Below are 17807 nucleotides of genomic sequence, written 5' to 3' on the forward strand. Positions count from 1 at the left end.
ATTTCAGTTCCAACACCTGCAAAGTAAAATTATTGTCTCCCAAATCTACCCAGCACCATAGGCTTGCATACGGATCAAGTGCTCTAAGACCTTTCATGAAAACAGAGACAACCAAGGAGACAGTCACCCAATGCTGTCCCTTCAGCTTGCATTATTCTCTGACAAGACAGCTCTGCCATCCATTGAAGCACGTGTGCTCCTCCGTCCCTGGATCTTCATGCATCCTTTTCCTCCACAAACCCCAACCATCCCTCTTAAAATGAAAAGCTCAGGAATATTCACCCTAGACTGAGTCAGGAGTTTCAAGTACAAACCTTAATTAGACTTGATTTTTTAAAGATTTCCCTTGTGACTTTTAATCATTAGGAAGAGCAAATGTCTCTAGTATTAAACTTATATGTCACATGGTCTCTTTATCAATGGCCCTAATACATTTCATGTGCTTTTCAGAAAGATTATATGCTTCCCAGAGCTGTCTGAATGTCTTTTTGAACCCCTCAAGACTGGACACCAAGGAGTATAAATATATATATATATTTTAAATCACACTCCCTCTACAACCTTGAATCTGAAACGTGAATATATGAATAGAATGGCTCTGGAATAACTATGCAGATTTATGGAGAATATCAATTTAAGTTACATCACGGGATCCAGTTATGCCTTTCTTCCTGGAGCTGGGGATTTGTTAAAGTTGAGATACAGTTTGGGGAAGTGTGATTTATGATTAAAGTCATCTGAAAATCAATACAGTTGAAGATCTCTGACATAAGGGTCCCTTGCAGAGCTAGACGTGATTCTAAAATTGGGAACACAGGAATAAAAATCAAATCTTAAGTAGAAGTAGATGAAAATTGCAGTGATTCGGGGAAGCTTGGCTTCTAACTCCCCACTGTTTGAAGATGGGCTTGTTTGTTTTTTAAAACAGCCAACATAATTCAGTTGGAGGAGGATTTTCTATTCCTTGTTTCTGTAGAAATCGATGGACCTTAGCTTGTAAAATTGTCCCCCCTGCCTTTAGTATCTAAAATAAAATAACTCTCGTTTTTTGCGTTACTGAACGCATTTCTGCGTCTTGGCGTCTATGGCTAAACGAGTATTAATCAGACAGTCCGCGAAGAGCTGGCTGGGGATAGGAGGGGAGGTGGGGGAGAAGGGCAGGAATCACAGCAGGGTGGACTCGTGGCCCTGATTTGGGATCCTGACAGCAACTTACTAGATGGCCTGAGGGCTCGGTGCCAGGGGAGAGAGCGGGTTCCAGCAGCATCTGACCTGCATTAGGGACAGGGCGCGGCGGAGGGGGCGGAGGGGTCGGGGGTTGGGGGGAGGTGGCTGGGAGGAAGCCCAGGTTCGCAGCCAGCTGCGGGCAACGGAGGGAAAGTGGAGGGGCAACGAGGCTGGGGCCAGCCGCCAGCAGCAGCCACGCCCCCCACCTCCCCCGATTTTTTAGGGAAAATTATCCAAAGCTCTCGCATCCTCCTCTGCCTCCTTCCACCCTCCACCCTCCCAGCCTCCACTCAGACCTCTTTAAAACCACTCGGGGGCCGCCGGGGGATAAGGCCGGGGAACTGGCAGGACTCGGGGCGGGGGTTCAGGGGCAGCGCACGGGAAACGCCTCGAAAGCAGCCAGACCAGGCGACTGAAATGAGGCGGAGGCGCTTGGCTAGGGGAGGCGCAGGCTCGGAAAGGCGCGCGAGGCTCCTGGCTCCTTCCGGATCCACAGCTCTCCTTGCTGACCCCCGAGTCACCCCCAGCAGCCCCCGCCGCTGCAGGGCGAATAGACCCCCGCGGACCCTCACGCGCGCGGGGGCCGGGGCGCTAGTTCAGGCCCTCGCTGCCCCTTTAAGGGTTCTCGAAACTTTCCCCCCTGGTATCAGATGAGCCTCGTCACATCCGTTGGCCGCGGCCGCTGGGGCGCTTTCCGAGGAAATTCGGGACTCGAGTTTCCCGGGGAAGAGGCGCGGCCGGAGCCCGGCGAGGGTGGGCAGGGCAGGCGCAGGTGGACCCCGGCGGCCCCCGAGCCCCGCTGTGACCTTGTCCGCGGGGGAGGGGCTGGGCCGCTGCGGGGCAGCCGCGGCCGCCAGAGGGGGCAGCGGAGAAGAACTTGCCCAACTTGGAGGCGCGGGCTGGGGCGGCCCCGCGCCTCCGCGCCCGCCTCCCCGGCCTCCGCCTTCTCCCCTCCCGCGAGCCTCCTCCCTTGGGCCCTCCTCCCGTCCTTCCCGCTGCCGCCGGTCCCGGTGCGCGCCCATCCCTGCCCACAGCCCCGCGCGTCCGCCGAGTCGCTGAGCCGCGGCTGCTGGACGGGACGGGACGGGCTGGGCGCGCCCCCTGGGCCCCGCCGTGGGCATGGGCGCGCTGGCCCGGGCGCTGCTGCTGCCTCTGCTGGCCCAGTGGCTCCTGCGCGCCGCCCCGGAGCTGGCCCCCGCGCCCTTCACGCTGCCCCTCCGGGTGGCCGCGGCCACGAACCGCGTAGTTGCGCCCACCCCGGGACCCGGGACCCCCGCCGAGCGCCGCGCCGACGGCCTGGCGCTCGCCCTGGAGCCTGCCCTGGAGTCCGCCGCGGGCGCCGCCAACTTCTTGGCCATGGTGGACAACCTGCAGGGGGACTCTGGCCGCGGCTACTACCTGGAGATGCTGATCGGGACCCCCCCGCAGAAGGTAGGGCCCCCCGGCTGCTGCCGCGGGCTTTTCGGGCTCGTTGGGGGGAGGGGGCCGTCCAGAGACGCCTCCACGCGGCTTCGCGTCGCCCCCAAAGCAGCAGCTGTCCCCGCACAGAAGAGCGGGGAACGCAGAGGGGCTCGGGTGGGCCGGGGAGCGGGGGCGCTCGCTCTTGAGTCGTGGAGGACGGCGGCCCCCGCCCGGGGCGCACGGAGGGGTGTGCGCGAGTGTTTCAGAACTTGTGAGCTCCCCCTCCGCGGGGCTGGGCGGGAGAGGAGACCTGGAACTTGCCGCCTCCAATAACGTGATTTCCTTCTTGCGGGCGACACCTACTTCCAGCGGGAGACGGAACGGTGGGCCTTGGGCGACGGGCTATTATGGGGAAAATCACCTCGTGTTCATACTCTCCCTCCCCCCCGCCCCCCACCATGCTGTCTCATTGCTAAAGAGGCTCGTGGCTGGCTTCCAAAGGCGCAGTACCCTTTAAAAAGGATTTATGCATGAGCTCAGCTAAAAGCAAGCCGGTTCCGAAGTGGCTTGCTTGCTGCTCTGAGGAAGGAGCAGCGTCTCCCCTGCGCCCGCTTTCCTTTCTCCGAGTTGGTTTGTCAGCTGTGTCCTCGCTTATCCGGCGGCCCTGCCCTTCTGCACGGGGCGATGCACGCACACGCGGGTGTGCGGAGAGTGTGAAATGTAGTCCAGCTACCGGAAAAAAATACGGGCTGAGTGAGGTCCGGGGACCAAGTGGCATCCCGATTACAACAGCTGTTTCTCTTACTCTGATGTTCATTTACTAACACTTTTTGTAGCAAGAAACAAATGTTCCCCAGTACAGTAATCAAAAAAAAGAAAAAAAAATCCCAATTGCTCTGCTCCCCTCCTACTTTCAAACTATCTAATCCAAGTGGGATTTGAAGTCCTTTGCTCAATTGAATGCACTATTTGAGGATACTTTATTTTTATTTTTAACATTGTCATTTGGGTTTTAATTCAGCTATGATTCCGCCATAAATAGAACATACTCATGACTTTTGTATAATTCTCATTAAATTATTCAAGACTTTAAGAGGAAAGACATGCCATGCTAATTCTTTTAAAAAAGGAAACTGCCGAATAACTTCTGTAGTTGTTTAATTAGTTTAGGGGGGGAAAAAAAAACCTTCAAAAGCGTATTCAAACTTTGATTGGAGTTGCCTTTCATCTAAGTCATGGGAAGCCACGTGAGGGATCGTTGCCATCTCCAGGAGTGGATGGTTAGAGGGAGGGAAAGGGAATCCTTATCAGCTGAGGGAGCTTAACTTGGCCGTTAAGATGTGGTCTTGGTGCAGCCAACACGTGGGAACACGTGCCTGGTGCTGAGAACTTTGTAACTATCACAAGCTATTGAGGAAGAACCTCTTCTGTGACCTACAGAGAATCTTTTGGAACAGGCCTTGAAAGACTCCCCATTTGAGATGTGTGCTTTGATGCAAGGGAATTCTCTCTACTAAAAGTAAATTTGGGTGGTCTGAGGGCTGTAATAAAAGAAGGCCTGAAACCCTCCCTCCAGAGGAAAGGGGAAAGGAAGAAGCCTGAAGAACGACTAAAAAATACTTAATTTTGGCAATCAAAAAAATAAAAAAGCTTTTATAAATAATAGCTTGCCTGTTAATTAATTCAATGACCTTTACTTTAAAATGATGAGGTTTAATTAATTTAATTAACAGAAATGTATTGAGTACCTAGGCTCCTCTCTTCACCATAGCCCAGGCAGTAGTTGGTTCAAGATTACTTCTCAACCATTAGCATGTTTCCAGGGAGGGCTGCTTCTACAGAGACAGATACAATTTTTACAAGTTATGGGGAATGAAATATCCTGTACCTCCTTCCTGGCTTGATTTAGTGATAAGCTGCTTTATAGCAAAATCTTTCCAAATGCCTACGGTACACTCAGGCTTTAGTGACTACTGCATTAGGATTCAGTGCCAGCCTGTGTTGCCCTGAAATGTCTCTGACCACCAGCAGGGTGTCAGCAGCCGGCTAGAGGGGGCAGCAGTGAGGTGACTTCTGAACCTGGAGTGAGCTTTCCTGCTCTATTAATGGCCAGGAGTCATGCATTTATTCTCTGCTGATTCTCTGAAGCCTAAAATAAAAATTGCTTAGGTGGAGAGAAAAATGGAATTGTAAATTCAAGCAATAAATAACCAAGAATTTTTCAAGAATTAAGTAATAGTCATAGACAATGTCTGAAAGCTGGGTATGGGACAAGCCCTGCGCCATGCGCTGTAGGTGTGCTTTCCCCAGAATCCCCACCCACCACCCACCACCCCTCGGGGTTCTTATATGCATTTGGGGATGGGAAAGCTGAAGCTTGGAGAGACTGAACAACTTTCCGGGGCAACAGGACAAGAAAGAGGGAGGGCCAAAAATGGAAGCCAGGGAACTGAACTTCAGAAGCCAAATTCTGAACCACCAGGCAGATAATGACTTCCTTCCCTTCATGCCTCCTGATCTCTTTGGTTTTGGCCTCAAACTACCCTTTCCAGCCAGAAAGCCCTGAACTTACACCCCAAGGTGTTAGGAACTTAATGTATGACTGCAACTGGACCCTCTGGAACTGCCTGCTGTTCCCCCATCTCCTCCTTCCTTCAGTACTGCTGAATGAGCAACAGAATGAAGGGCTGGATCCAGGTGTGCATGGAGAGGCCTTGAGAGGTTCAACAGGAACCAGAGCCCTCCAGCTTCCCCTCTTCTATGGGAAAGTCAACTGTTGGAAGTGTGCTTGTTCCCAGAAGGCTTAGATCAGTAACTGGAGGTCCATTGTTTACCCAGTGACTCTGTGAGGAGTCACAGGCATGTGCCCAGAAGCCCACGTGAGAGCTGCAAGGCAAGGCCCGGGTGCTGGCAGGATGGGCCACGTTGGCATGGCGATGACTGCCAGGTTTGTGGCTGATCCCATTATGTGGGTTCTTTCGAACTGTAGAACTTTCGAACAGTTCTTTGAACCAGTATCTGCTTGAACCATGCAATTTGGTCTTATTAATAATAATAACACTATTCTAAAGTGATTATAATTACAGCAATTTCCATTATTAAAAAAGAGACTTTCATGCGAACACAATAACTCCAGCTGAAGACAGGAAAAGGTGTGCAGCCATATACCTTGTAGTAGCTTCAAAAAAAGCCTTTGAGATTTTTTTTCTGAAAGATTTTCTGTCATCTCCACTAAGATGGGTAAAGCAGACAGCAAAACTATTCTCATACCTGAACACTTGAAGGTAAAGGGTCGCCTAATTATTTTGACGAATCTTATTTTAATCATGGTGCGCTCACTTGATTATCAGCCTCTTAGTACACAATTATTTGGAAGACTTGCATTGAAAATATGGATCGAGCATATGGCAATAAGAGTTTGTGTTCTTCAGAAGAAGCCATCCAGGCTCCCCAAATGAAGCTGACTGTAGTGGAGGCTGAAAACAAGAAGGTAATCCCAGCAAGAAGAACTCTGATGGCGCCACCTGAAATGGTAAACTATTAAAGACAATGAGAAAAAACAATTAGTGAGGATGAAAGAACAAGAAAGTCAAAGCCAGTTTGCCACTAGCTCCTTGGAGTGAGCAGTGGCAGCTCCTGGGCTTTAGAGAAAGAATTCATCAAAGACTGTATTACAGAGGACTGGGAAAGGTGAGCCAAGAAATCAGCTTGAAACAACAAGGAGGGACAGGAGTCCGAGAAATAGTTTATAAGATCAAGAGCTGACCTTAATTTCTTGCTGATGGAGTGTTGGGCACTCAAAGGGCATGTGAAGCCCTTTGCGTGGCTCACCTCATTTCATCCTTGCAACATCCTGGAAAATGTGCACAGTAATGTGACTTAATTTTCAGACGGGGTAACTGAGGCTTGGAGAGGCAGAGTAATTTGTCCAGGGCCACACTAGTGAAGGCAAAGCAGGGCGGAGCTGTCAATCTGGGTCTGCCTAGCTCAAAGTCTTTGCACTTCACTGCGGTTCCTCCTTAGGCGCGGTGTTTTAGTTATAGTAACATTTAAGAAGAACCATTTTCATGCTTCTGGAGATGATGTGGTGTGACAAGAAGCATCCTGGCCTGATTACAGGTCCTGAACACTGTAGGGTCACACCTGTGACCATGGGCAAGTGTGTAACCTCCCTCAGCTTCCCTTTCCTCAGCTGTGGATAATCTTCTAATTTCTGCATTAATATCCTGGTCTCAAAACTATAGAAACTTGTTCTCACAATTCTGCAGGCCAGAGTTCAAAAAGCAAGGTGTCAGCAGAAACACTGTCCCTCTGGCAGCTCTGGGGGAGGATCCTTCCTTCCCTCTTCTTAGTGTCTGATGGCTGCTGGCATTTTTTGGCCCTTGGCCGCATCACTCCAATCTCTCCCCTCCTTGTAAGTTTCTGTGTCCAGATTCCTCTCTTATAAGGAGACCGTCATTAGATTAGAGCCTGCCCTCCTCTAACCTGACCTCATCTTTACTTGATCACATCTGCATAGACCCACTTTCTGAGTAAAGTCAAGTTCACAGGTACCGGAGTTACGTCTTCGGCATATCTTTTGGGGAACATGATTTAATCCACAACAAGTTCATTCTAAGTTTTTCATTCTATGGATTTTTTTTTTCTTTGATTCTACCTCACCTTTTAATTGTTAATAATTTCAACTTGGGATTCAAGTGTAATTTTTATCACAGGAAATAAACAAATGATGACTTTAGTGCTGTATTAATATGAAGCCTGTGGCAAGAGAGTGCCCTGGGGCTTAGGGTGGGAGAAGGAAGAGGGGAGGGTTTCTGCTTCCCTTTTGTACTTCTGTATTATTTTTCCTGCTGGAGAGTAGTTGCTTAAAAATTTAAAACAGGCCGGGCACAGGGGCTCATGCCTGTAATCCCGGCACTTTGGGAGGCTGAGGCGGGTGGATCACCTGAGGTCAGGAGTTTGAGACCAGCCTGGTCAACATGGTGAAACCCCGTTTCTACTAAAAATATGAAAATTAGCCGAGTGTGGTGACTTATGCCTGTAGTCCCAGCTACTTGGGAGGCTGAGGCAGGAGAATTGCCTGAACCCGGGAGGCAGAGGTTGCAGTGAGCCGAGATGATGTCAGTGCACTCTAGCCTGGGTGTCAGAACAAGATACCTCTAGAAAAAAAGAGTTTAAAATGTCCCATGTCATATTGCACTAATTCTAGAATTGCTGAAATTAATGTATAATATGAGAGAAATCCAATGTGTGCAAGATTAGATCAATGATATTTAAATACCTATTAGTAATAAACACTTATGTTGGGGTGGATGTAGAAAGCTTGAGTATTTTGTGTTTTAACGATGTTGTAAGGCAACCCCCTTATCAATCAGGATATATTTAATATGAAATAGGCGCTTCCCCCCATACTTCCCGTCATACTTATCCCTGATCTCCTTGTGTGATCTCCTTGTTGTAGGTATGTTGGCTTCACCTCCTCTTGGCTGCCCATTTTTCCTTTTTCCTCCTGGAATGATCCCAAAAGGATAAAGCTAGCTGTTGTGATGAGCGGCCTTTTTTTTTTTTTTTTTTTTTTTTTTTTTTTTTTTTTTGAGACTGAGTCTTGCTCTGTTGCCAGGCTGGAGTGCAGTGGCGCGATCTCAGCTCACTACAACCTCCACCTCCTGGGTTCAAGCGATTCTCCTGCCTCAGCCTCCTAAGTAACTGGGACTACAGGCGCACACCACCACACCGGCTAATTTTTGTGCTTTTAGTAGAGACGGGGTTTCACCATGTTGGCCAGAATGGTCTTGATCTCTTGAACTCGTGATCCACCCACCTCGCCTCCCAAAGTGCTGGGATTACAGGCCTGAGCCACCACGCCCGGCCAAGTGGCTATTCTTTGGTGGTGGTGGTACCTAGCTGCATCGCTCCCAGGGGTGGAGGGGGAGGAATTTAAAGGTGGTGTTTTTCTCCTTCTCCCTGGTATCTGACAACATGCCTTGGGATTTATGTAACATCTCATTATAGACTAGACTAGGTCAAGCCTTTGGTCCCTGAATTCAGGGTCTGCCTATGCTGGAGCAGAGGTGGGGGGTTAGTGAGCTACTGACTCTTGCCTCACCCCCTCACGAGGTATAGCAGGAATGGGGTGGTGGTCCTGCCTGCTGGTGAGCGAGGCCCTTCTCCAGGTGACCTGAGGCTTCTATGACTGACTGTGGGCCTCTGCCTGTCCCTGGGTCCCTTGCTGTGTGTCACGGATCCCTCCTCCAGGTCACCCTGTTTGCCCGGCCTTGGTGAGACCCTGGGGCTCATTGTATGTTAAGGTAACAGATACTACCTGGACAACAGGGCACACCTGTGAGGCAGGTGGGCAGCCTGGCATCCCTTCTATAACTTCCCTGGGTATAAACATGTTTCTGATGGAACCCGAGGAAGAGTGTGTCACCTCTTCTGGGTGACTTTCCTGGCCTGGCTCCCCTTCATCCTCTCTTGGCCTAGGTGTACTATTTTGATATTTGACCATTGCTGCTCAATAAAAAAGTGGTCACTTGTTTGCTCTTAGAATTCTCAAAAGAAGAAAGAATACTCTGGGAGTGTTGACATTAACCCCATAAGGGAAGTGAAATGAGTGGGTTTGTTTTGTGCTAATGCTTGCTGTCCAGCACAGGTCCCGGGTGGGATGTTTTCAGACTTTTATTATATGGCAATTACATACCTGCACTTAGAAATACACAGCCTCAGTGCTGACATTGCAGGAAGACAAAGAGACTGTCTAAAGAGTAACGTGGCGATGCCCGAGGCAGCTCCATCATTCCAGGGAACCATAAAGGGAAGTGGGAATGCACACTCCATCCGTTTCACACTAGGCTGAAAGTGGCCGGGGGAGAATTTACACCTGTCCTGCTAAGGGCAGCGTCGTTTTCCCACTGCAGAGTCCCAGCTTCTCTAAAGCCAGTGCTTGGGAAGTGACCTTGTTGGCAGCAGGCAGGAGACTGGTGCAGTGTGCCAGCTGTGCAAACCCCCGCCAGCAGCCAAAGACAGTAACTTCTAAACAGCCCCTCAGGATTTCGCGCCATGGGGGTGGCGAGGGGTAGTAGGAGGTGGAAAGCATTGAATCCGAAAGTTTTCCAGGTACCAGCAATGCCAGGGTTAATATGGGCTGGCTTACTTTTCAGGCGAGCACCTGTAGCTGGCAGGAAAGCGGCTTCTTGGTGGAGGTGGGCATGGATTCCAGAAGCCCTGGAGAGGCATCCAGAGCCCTTCCCATTACATCGTGCTGCCTCCTGGGGAAATTCCTAAGCTTTTTTCGAATGAGAAAAGCCACTGGCAAGTAGACAGAATTGTGTGGTTTGTGCAGTGATTGGAGAGCTAGGTGCTTTGGTTACTAGTCCCACATCTGCTACTTGCCAAATGTTGGGTATTGGAGAGAAGTCATTTGACCTGTCTGAGCCTGTTTCCTCATTTGTAAATGAGGGAATTGGAACAAGTGACCTGAGATTCCTTCTAGAAGCTCTAACAGTCAATGGTATCATCTATTTCATTTGAGAGAATCTGCATAGCTCTAATTTTTTGCCCCTAGACCAATCTGCTTCAGCTTTGTGTTGGTACATCACCTGGGGTTCTGTTAAAATGCAGAATTTGATTCAGTGGCTGGGAGCAGAGCTGAGGGTGGCCCTGCCAGCTCACAGGTCACACTTGGAGTCGTTGCTGCTTTCCCCAAACCAGCTGCCTATGGTTCCTGGAAAGACCAGGAATGCCTTGCAGAAGAGCCTAGAAATACAGATTCCCATATGCAGTCCAGACTTACTGGGTGAGACTGTCTGCACTAGGACCTGAGAATCTGCATTTTATTGTATCCCTTGAGTCTCCTTTAAGCAGCCAGGCTGGCCCCAGCCATTGGACTCTGTTTGGAGGCCACTGCAGAGTCCAGGTTCTCTGCTCAGCGGTTTCCTGTGCAGAAAGGCTGTATTCTTTCATCTTCCTAAATACTGTTCCTAGGTTGTTTCCTTGTCTTTGCCCATCTAGAAAATCTCCATGTCAAACAGATTATGTTCCAAAAGCTGCTTGCGTTGGGCAAGTGGAAAACATGCAGTTTTCTCTAGGGATCTCATTCTGAGGTGGTACTGCTCAAAATCTTGGTGCTGAACGTGTGTTTTTGAGATTTCCAGTCTATCACAGGGCCGCAAGGTGCAAATATCAAGAAAAATAAATTATGAGAAAGACAAAGTGAAAAAGACATACAAAACACAAGTGTCATTCTTTTTATTCTTAGTTTGGACAGATATCCCATTCTCCTACACTGGTCCCAGTTTCTGAAGCTTCCTGTAATGATCAGTGGTTACCTTGCTGCCCACGTAACTGCAAACCCTTCTGTACAAAGTGTGCTTGCTCCAAGGCAGTGCAAAGTAGAAGTTGTTACAAATGGTTCCCGTAACAAATTTGGTTGGCGGCCTTTTCCCTTGAATGAGACAGTGGTTATTTTTGCTAAAGCAGAAAGGAAATGTGATACTATTGGGCTGTGTTTTGCTCTCTGGAGTAATCCTGCTTGGGGAAAATGGAGGCTTGTTCCAGAATGCAGAAATCCCATTAAATTAGGCAGTCTTGGGCTGGAGGACATCTGCCTGCATCCCCAGTGCCTCACAGCTCACATCTGTAAAGGCCACTTAGGTGGGACACCATCAAGACATTGACAATCGGCAGAAGGAAGGCAGGAAGGGGAGGAGAGGATCGAACCTGTCAAAATAGATATTCGGAAAATCTGTGTTCTAAAATAAGGCAGCCCTTCCCTCACAGCACACTTATTCCTAATTTCAACAGGACTCTGAGCCTTGCCCCACAGCGTCACAGCCTACAGCAAATTAGAAACTAGGGTGTGGGGGGCGATGTTATTCCACCAGTAACACCCTTGGCCCTCCTACCTCTCTATCACCTTCCCAAGAAAGGGTCAAGATAAAACAGTGTGCATTTATAGTGTTGAGAGAGTTAAGTGAGCTGAGATGTATTAGAACCTTAGCCTTGCCCAGCGTCAGCCATGTGGTAAGTGTTCCATAAATCTTTGTTTAGAAAAAGTGGCAAATTCCCGGCTGCTAGTAAACAAAGGAGGGAAGACAGACAAAACGGAACAGCAACGACAACAGAAACCCCGAGAACTAGATGCCTAACAATCTGAGTCTGTGTCTTGAAGGAATGTGCATCGTGTCCTCTGACTGCAAAGCCAGGCCTTCTGTGGCCCCACAACGCTGCCTCCTAGCCCTCCTAAGGGGGGTGAGAGTGGAGCTTTACCCCCATGGTGGCAAACAGACCTGGCTCCATGGATCTCAAAGCGGGGTGATGGTGCCCCCCCACCCGGGGGACATCTGGCATCCTCTGGAGACATTTTGAGTTCTCACAACTTAGAGGGTGCTACTGGCATCCTGTGGGTGGAGACTGGAAGTGCTGTTCAGCATTCTTTGCTGCACAGGGCTGCGCCCACAAGAAATAACGATCTGGTCCAAAATGGCAACCATGCCAAGACTGAGAAATCCTGGTTACTCAACACAGCAGGTCAACTGGCCTGGGAGTCGCTGCCCAGAGAGGCAAAGGAGGAATGTCCAGTGGAAACAGCTGCCCTGAGCACACAGGGCACGCTGACACCTGCTGATTCCCCCCATCCTTAAGGTCCTGTCTTGTTTCTAACACCACGTGGATATTCTTGCCAGATGCATTAAAGTGTGAGAAGAGTTAAAAATCACTTATAACTGAGGCTGGGCGCGGTGGCTCAAGCCTGTAATCCCAGCACTTTGGGAGGCCGAGACGGGTGGATCACGAGGTCAGGGGATCGAGACCATCCTGGCTAACCCGGTGAAACCCTGCCTCTACTAAAAAATATACAAAAAACTAGCCGGGCGAGGTGGCGGGCGCCTGTAGTCCTAGCTACTTGGGAGGCTGAGGCAGGAGAATGGCATAAACCTGGGAAGCAGAGCTTGCAGTGAGCTGAGATCCGGCCACTGCACTCCAGCCTGGGCGACAGAGCAAGACTCGGTCTCAAAAAAAAAAAAAAAAATTCACTTATAACAGGAGCGACTGGGGATTAAAGAGAAGAAAAAATTTGAACCCGACTCAAAGGATGAGCATGTTTTTCTTTCTTTCTTCAGCACATTGGCTGGGTGTGGTGGCTTCATGCCTGTAATCCCAGCACTTTGGAAGGCCAAGGTGGGAGGATTGCTTGAGGACAGGGGTTCAAGATCAGCCTAGGCAACACAGCAAGTCCCCATTTATAAAATTCTTTTTTTTTTTTTAATTAGCCAGGCTTTGTGGTGCATGCCTGTAGTCCCAGCTACTCAGGAGGCTGAGGCAGGAGGATCACTGGAGCTCAGGAGTTCAAGGCTGCAATGAATTATGATTGCGCCACTGCACTCCAGCCTGTGCAACAGAGCAAGACCTTGCCTCAAAACATATTTATTAAGCACCTACTACATGTCAGGGCCTTGGTCTAAGCCCTGGTATGCAACAGTCAGCTAGACAAAGATAGTCTTGGCTTTTACAGAACCTCTCTTCTTGTAAGGAAGACAGATTGTTAAAGAAGTAAACAGACTTTTAGAGGAGTGCCGTGAGACAGTGCAATGTGGGAAGGGGTATGGGTAAAAGAATCCTGCTTTATAAGGGGGGTTGGGGACGAACTCTCTGAGGAGGTGCAGTTTGAACTGAGATTGGCATGAGGAGGAGGATTGAGCCTTGAGAAGTTAGGGAAAGCGTGTTCCAGCCTGCAGCCAGGCAGGTGACTTGAGGGAGTCCAGGGTGAGGGAGGGTGTCAGAGGGAGTGAGGGTGTCCAGGGTGAGTGAGGGTGTCAGGGTGAGGACTGAAGGTGTCAGAGTGAGTGATGGTGTCAGGGTGAGGAGTAAGGGTGTCAGGGTGAGTGAGTGTGTCCAGAGTGAGGAGTAAGGGTGTCAGGGTGAGGAGTGAGGGTGTCGGTGAGTGAGGGTGTCGGGGGAATGAGGGTGTCCAGGCCGGAGTGAGGGTGTCCGGTGTCAGGGGGAGTGAGGGTGTCCAGGGTGAGGAGTGAGGGTGTCGGGGGAATGAGGGTGTCCAGGCAGGAGTGAGGGTGTCCGGTGTCAGGGGGAGTGAGGGTGTCAGGGTGAGGAGTGAGGGTGTCAGGGGTAGTGAAGGTGTCAGGGTGAGGAGGGAGGGTGTCAGGATGAGTGAGGGTGTCCAGGGTGAGGAGTGAGAGTGTCCAGGGTGAGGAGTGAGGGTGTCGGGGGAATGAGGGTGTCCAGGCAGGAGTGAGGGTGTCCAGGGTCAGGGTGTCAGGAGGAGTAAGGGTGTCAAGGTGAGGAGTGAGGGTGTCCAGAGTGAGGAGTGAAGGTGTCCAGAGTGAGGAGTGAGGGTGTCAGGGGTGTGAGGGTGTTCACAGTGAGGAGTGAGGGTGTCAGGGTGAGGAGTGAGAGTGTCAGGGTGAGGAGTGAGGGTGTCAGGGTGAGGAGTGAGAGTGTCAGGGTGAGGAGTGAGGGTATTGGGGGAGTGAAGGTGTCCAGGGTGAGTGAGGGTGTCAGGGTGAGGAGTGAGGGTGTCAGTGGGAGCAGTGAGGGTGTAGGGGAGTGAAGGTGTCGGTGGGGTGTGAGGGTGTCAGGGGGAGTGAGGGTGTCTGGGGAAGTGAGGGTGTTGGGGTGAGGAGTGAGGGTGTCAGGGTAAGTGAGGGTGTTAGGGGGAGTGAAGGTGTCAGGGTGAGGTGTGAGGGTGTCAGGGTGAGGAGGGAGGGTGTCGGGGGAGTGAGGGTATTGGGGGAAGTGAGTGTTAGGGTGAGGAGTGAGGGTGTCGGGGGGAGTGAGAATGTCAGGGTGAGGAGTGAGGGTGTCGGGGAGTGAGGGTGTTGGGGAGTGAGAGTGTCAGGGTGAGGAGTGAAGGTGTCCGGGGGAGTGAGGGTATCAGGGTGAGGACTGAGGGTGTCAGGGTGAGGAGTGAGGGTGTCGGGGATTGAGGGTGTCAGGGTGAGGAGTGAGGGTGTCGGGGTGAGGAGTGAGGGTATCGGGGGAGTGAGGGTGTCGGGGATTGAGGGTGTCAGGGTGAGGAGTGAGGGTGTCGGGGATTGAGGGTGTCAGGGTGAGGAGTGAGGGTGTCACAGGGAGTGAGGGTGTCAGGATGAGGAGTGAGGGTGTCACAGGGAGTGAGGGTGTCAGGATGAGGAGTGAGAGTGTCAGGGGGATTGAGGGTGTCAGGGCGAGTGCACATGTGTGGTGGGGAAGTGTTTGCAGTGCTTCAGGCACAGCTCTTCTTTCATCTAGTTTAAAATTGTGCTCTGAGTTTAGATTTTAGTAGAACAAAGGCCTTACAAAGAATGTGAAAACATGCTACCTGCTTACAGGCAATTAAAAAGGAGAATCAAGCTGACAGTGCCCGGTGTGGGGTGGGGTGGAGAAGGCCCCAGAGACTATTGTGTTATTCAACAGTGTCCTGGGCTGGTTTCTCTGGAAATGGCCCTGAGGCATGGATGTAAGTGTGGCTAGTTTACTGGGAGATGATCCCAGTGATGCAAGACAGGCGAGCCCTAAGATTGAGGCATAGCCCAGGAGGGTTCTTGGCTTTGCCCAGAAAAGAACTCAAGGGCAAACCAGTGGTGTTAGCAACTTTTATTGAAGTGGCCAGCCGTGCACAGCAGCAACAGAGGTGCTGCTCCTTGCAGAGCAGGGCTGCGGCATAGGCTGTGTGCCCAGAGTAGCAGCTCAGAGGCAGTTCTGCAGTCCTGTTTGTACCCACTTTTAATTATATGCAAATTAAGGGGCAGTTTATGTAGACATTTCCAGGGCGAGGGTGGTAACTTCTGGGTTGTCGGGTCGTTGCCATGGAAAGGGGCGGTAACTTCTGGGTGTTGCCAGAGCCATGGTGAACTGACTTGGCACAGGTGGGTGTGTCCTATGGAAACCGGCATCTGCCCTGGACCTGTTTTAGCTAATGCTCAGTTTGGTCTGAGTGCCTGAGCCCCGCTTCCAGAGTTGAGTCCCACCTCCTACCTCATTCCCCCTTCAGAGATTAGATACTCCTCCTTAATCTTAAGGGGGCTGCTGAAGGGCGGAGATCTGTTTTCCGTAACTACTTCCTGCTGAGTTTATGGACGTAGGCCCTGCCTAGCAGTGGAGGAGTAAAAATCTCTGGAAACCTGATCTAAGGGGCCCAGAGGCAGGACGATTTCATTCTCCATGTCAGTGGACAGGATGGGCTGGAAGTCTTGTGCCAGCATTGTCTCTGGAACTGTGGTAATCTAGAATACACAAACTTTACTAAGAGGTTAAAGAAGCAAGGACCAAAAATTTGTAACAAGACAGTTGTCAAAGGTCCTAGAAGAGGCGAAAAATAGGTGAGACTTGGGAAGGCACTTTTGATGGTTGACCAGATATAGTTGTGGTCAGTGCCCTAATTATTTCTATGTAACTAGCCAGCTTGCTCATAGAGCTTTTGAATGTTAACCTCAACCTGTCCAGAGTAAACATATGTGCAGCAGGTTTTATTAATAACTGCACAAGACTCCACCTTGTTCATCTAGTAAATTATCCAATGCTAGTCTGTTATCGACAACTACATTTGCCAGGTCTAAGGAACTCTTGAATTCTCTTTAATGCCTGACCTCCGTTAGTGGCTAAGGGTTCTAGGATTTGAGCCAAGTTCTTTAGCGTTAACTCATGGTAGACAAAGCCACCCCAGGGTGCTGCTAGTCCTATTGCCGCCCTGATTCGTGCCAGAATTAATTTTATTGCTCACTTATTTCTGGTATTCTTGGGTCCCAGGGGTTATAGATTGTGACCCCTGGAGGGGCAAGAGTGGCTAACATTCATTCACGTCAGTTCCAAGTTTTTTAGATACAAAGGAAAGCTATTCCTTAAAGAAGAGGTGACTCCTTAGGGAATTGGAGTGGTTATAGGGTGTGACTTCTTCCCATTCATGGTCACAAGCAAAAATGAGCCCAGCTGGGGCACCAACAGAAGCCCTGCAGAGTGTGATGTTTACGCTTCGTTACCAGGTTGAGTCTATAGAGATATTTTCCGCCTGTTCTCATGGTGGTGGTTGAACAATCTTTGTTTTCTAGAAGAGGGTAATACTATCACCTTCCCAGATCAGGCAGTTGTTTTTCCTTTGTGTGTTCCTACCCAGGAGACGGTACCATATATGGTCTTTTCACTTACAAATGGCATCTCATTTACCTCCCTGTGGTCTTGGAAACTTGGCAACTGGAGTTGGATCAGAGCACCACAGAGACGCTTCCACTTTTGTGTCATTAATGCAAGAGTGGATGCAAAAGCTAGAGTTATGAGTGCACTGGAGATATACCGAACTTCCCGGATTCAGATAATAGTGGTCAGGGCAGGGAGACAGCAGGGTTCAGGTGGGATCCACTAAGTGGGGGAGAGTTCCACTTCACCAGTAGGGATTTGGGTATTTTGGGATTGCTGTGGTTAATTAGGAAGTCTGGGGACATGGTCCTGAGATTTTCCAGATAGGTCAGAAGATGAAACTCTCTATCCTGGGGGTGTTGATGACAAATCTAGCAACTGTAAAGATGATTCTATGATACTACAATTTGTGAAATATTTACTGTAGAATTGTGTCCACCCTCCCCCTCCACATACACACTGGCTTAAGTTAATTAGAAGAGCAAACAGAATTAACAGTGGCATCGTGGTATCTGATTGGGTCTTAGAGTGGCCTCTGTACCCAACAAGTCCACAGGAGATGTTTCCCAGGAGGAGGTGGCTGGTTAAAGCCATAGAAAAGAAGTACTACAGTCAGGAAGAAGTGCAAGATTAACGCTCCTATTCCCATCTACAGCATTACATTACCTCTTCTGGCTGAGTGTTGATTATTTTAAATAGGTAGCAGAGGTCTTCCAAAGCTTTACTGATATCGGTTGTGGTTGTAGTGTCCTTCCTTTGTGCCTGTGACTCATAAGAAACAGGTTTAATCCTGGATCTGTGTGCCCAAGTAGGTGTTCCCTGAAGTTCAACAGCAGTGGGGGTACTTAACAATACCTGATAAGGGCCCTTCCATTTTGGTTGTAATTGATTCTTGGGGGATCCTTGTCTTTACCTTGTCTTTACCTTGTCTTTAAGGTTTTAGCAAGACTAATCTCCTGGTTGAACAGGGGAACTATCTTTTCCTTTGTGGGGAAGGACAGTATTTTATTTTTATATTGGAGGACCTTGTGAACCTGTCCTAAATTCTAAAGGGG

The 17807-nt window shown here is 49.9% G+C and overlaps 2 protein-coding genes across 3 annotated transcripts in view; one reads left to right on the forward strand and one right to left on the reverse strand.

Annotated features, from left to right (window-relative positions):
* The first annotated feature begins 1922 nt into the window (after nucleotides 1-1922).
* BACE2 (beta-secretase 2) overlaps nucleotides 1923-17807 on the forward strand; it is a 110068-nt gene continuing 94183 nt past the window's right edge. The window contains exon 1 of one of the 2 annotated variants that reach the window (XM_007968567.3): nucleotides 1923-2658. In XM_007968567.3, the coding sequence (XP_007966758.3) occupies nucleotides 2347-2658 (312 nt within the window). In that variant the 5' untranslated portion in view covers nucleotides 1923-2346. The remainder of the gene's footprint in view (nucleotides 2659-17807) is intronic. The other variant, XM_007968559.3, reaches the window with a different exon arrangement.
* Nucleotides 13500-14460, reverse strand: LOC140710194 (uncharacterized; the record flags this gene model as incomplete). The annotated part of the gene is made up of 2 exons (XM_073011429.1): nucleotides 13500-13867; nucleotides 13920-14460. Coding segments are annotated over 2 exons (909 nt in total), but the record flags the coding sequence as incomplete, so codon positions are not given.

This window comes from Chlorocebus sabaeus, chromosome 2 (genome assembly GCF_047675955.1).
Source record: "Chlorocebus sabaeus isolate Y175 chromosome 2, mChlSab1.0.hap1, whole genome shotgun sequence".
Taxonomy (NCBI): domain Eukaryota; kingdom Metazoa; phylum Chordata; class Mammalia; order Primates; family Cercopithecidae; genus Chlorocebus; species Chlorocebus sabaeus.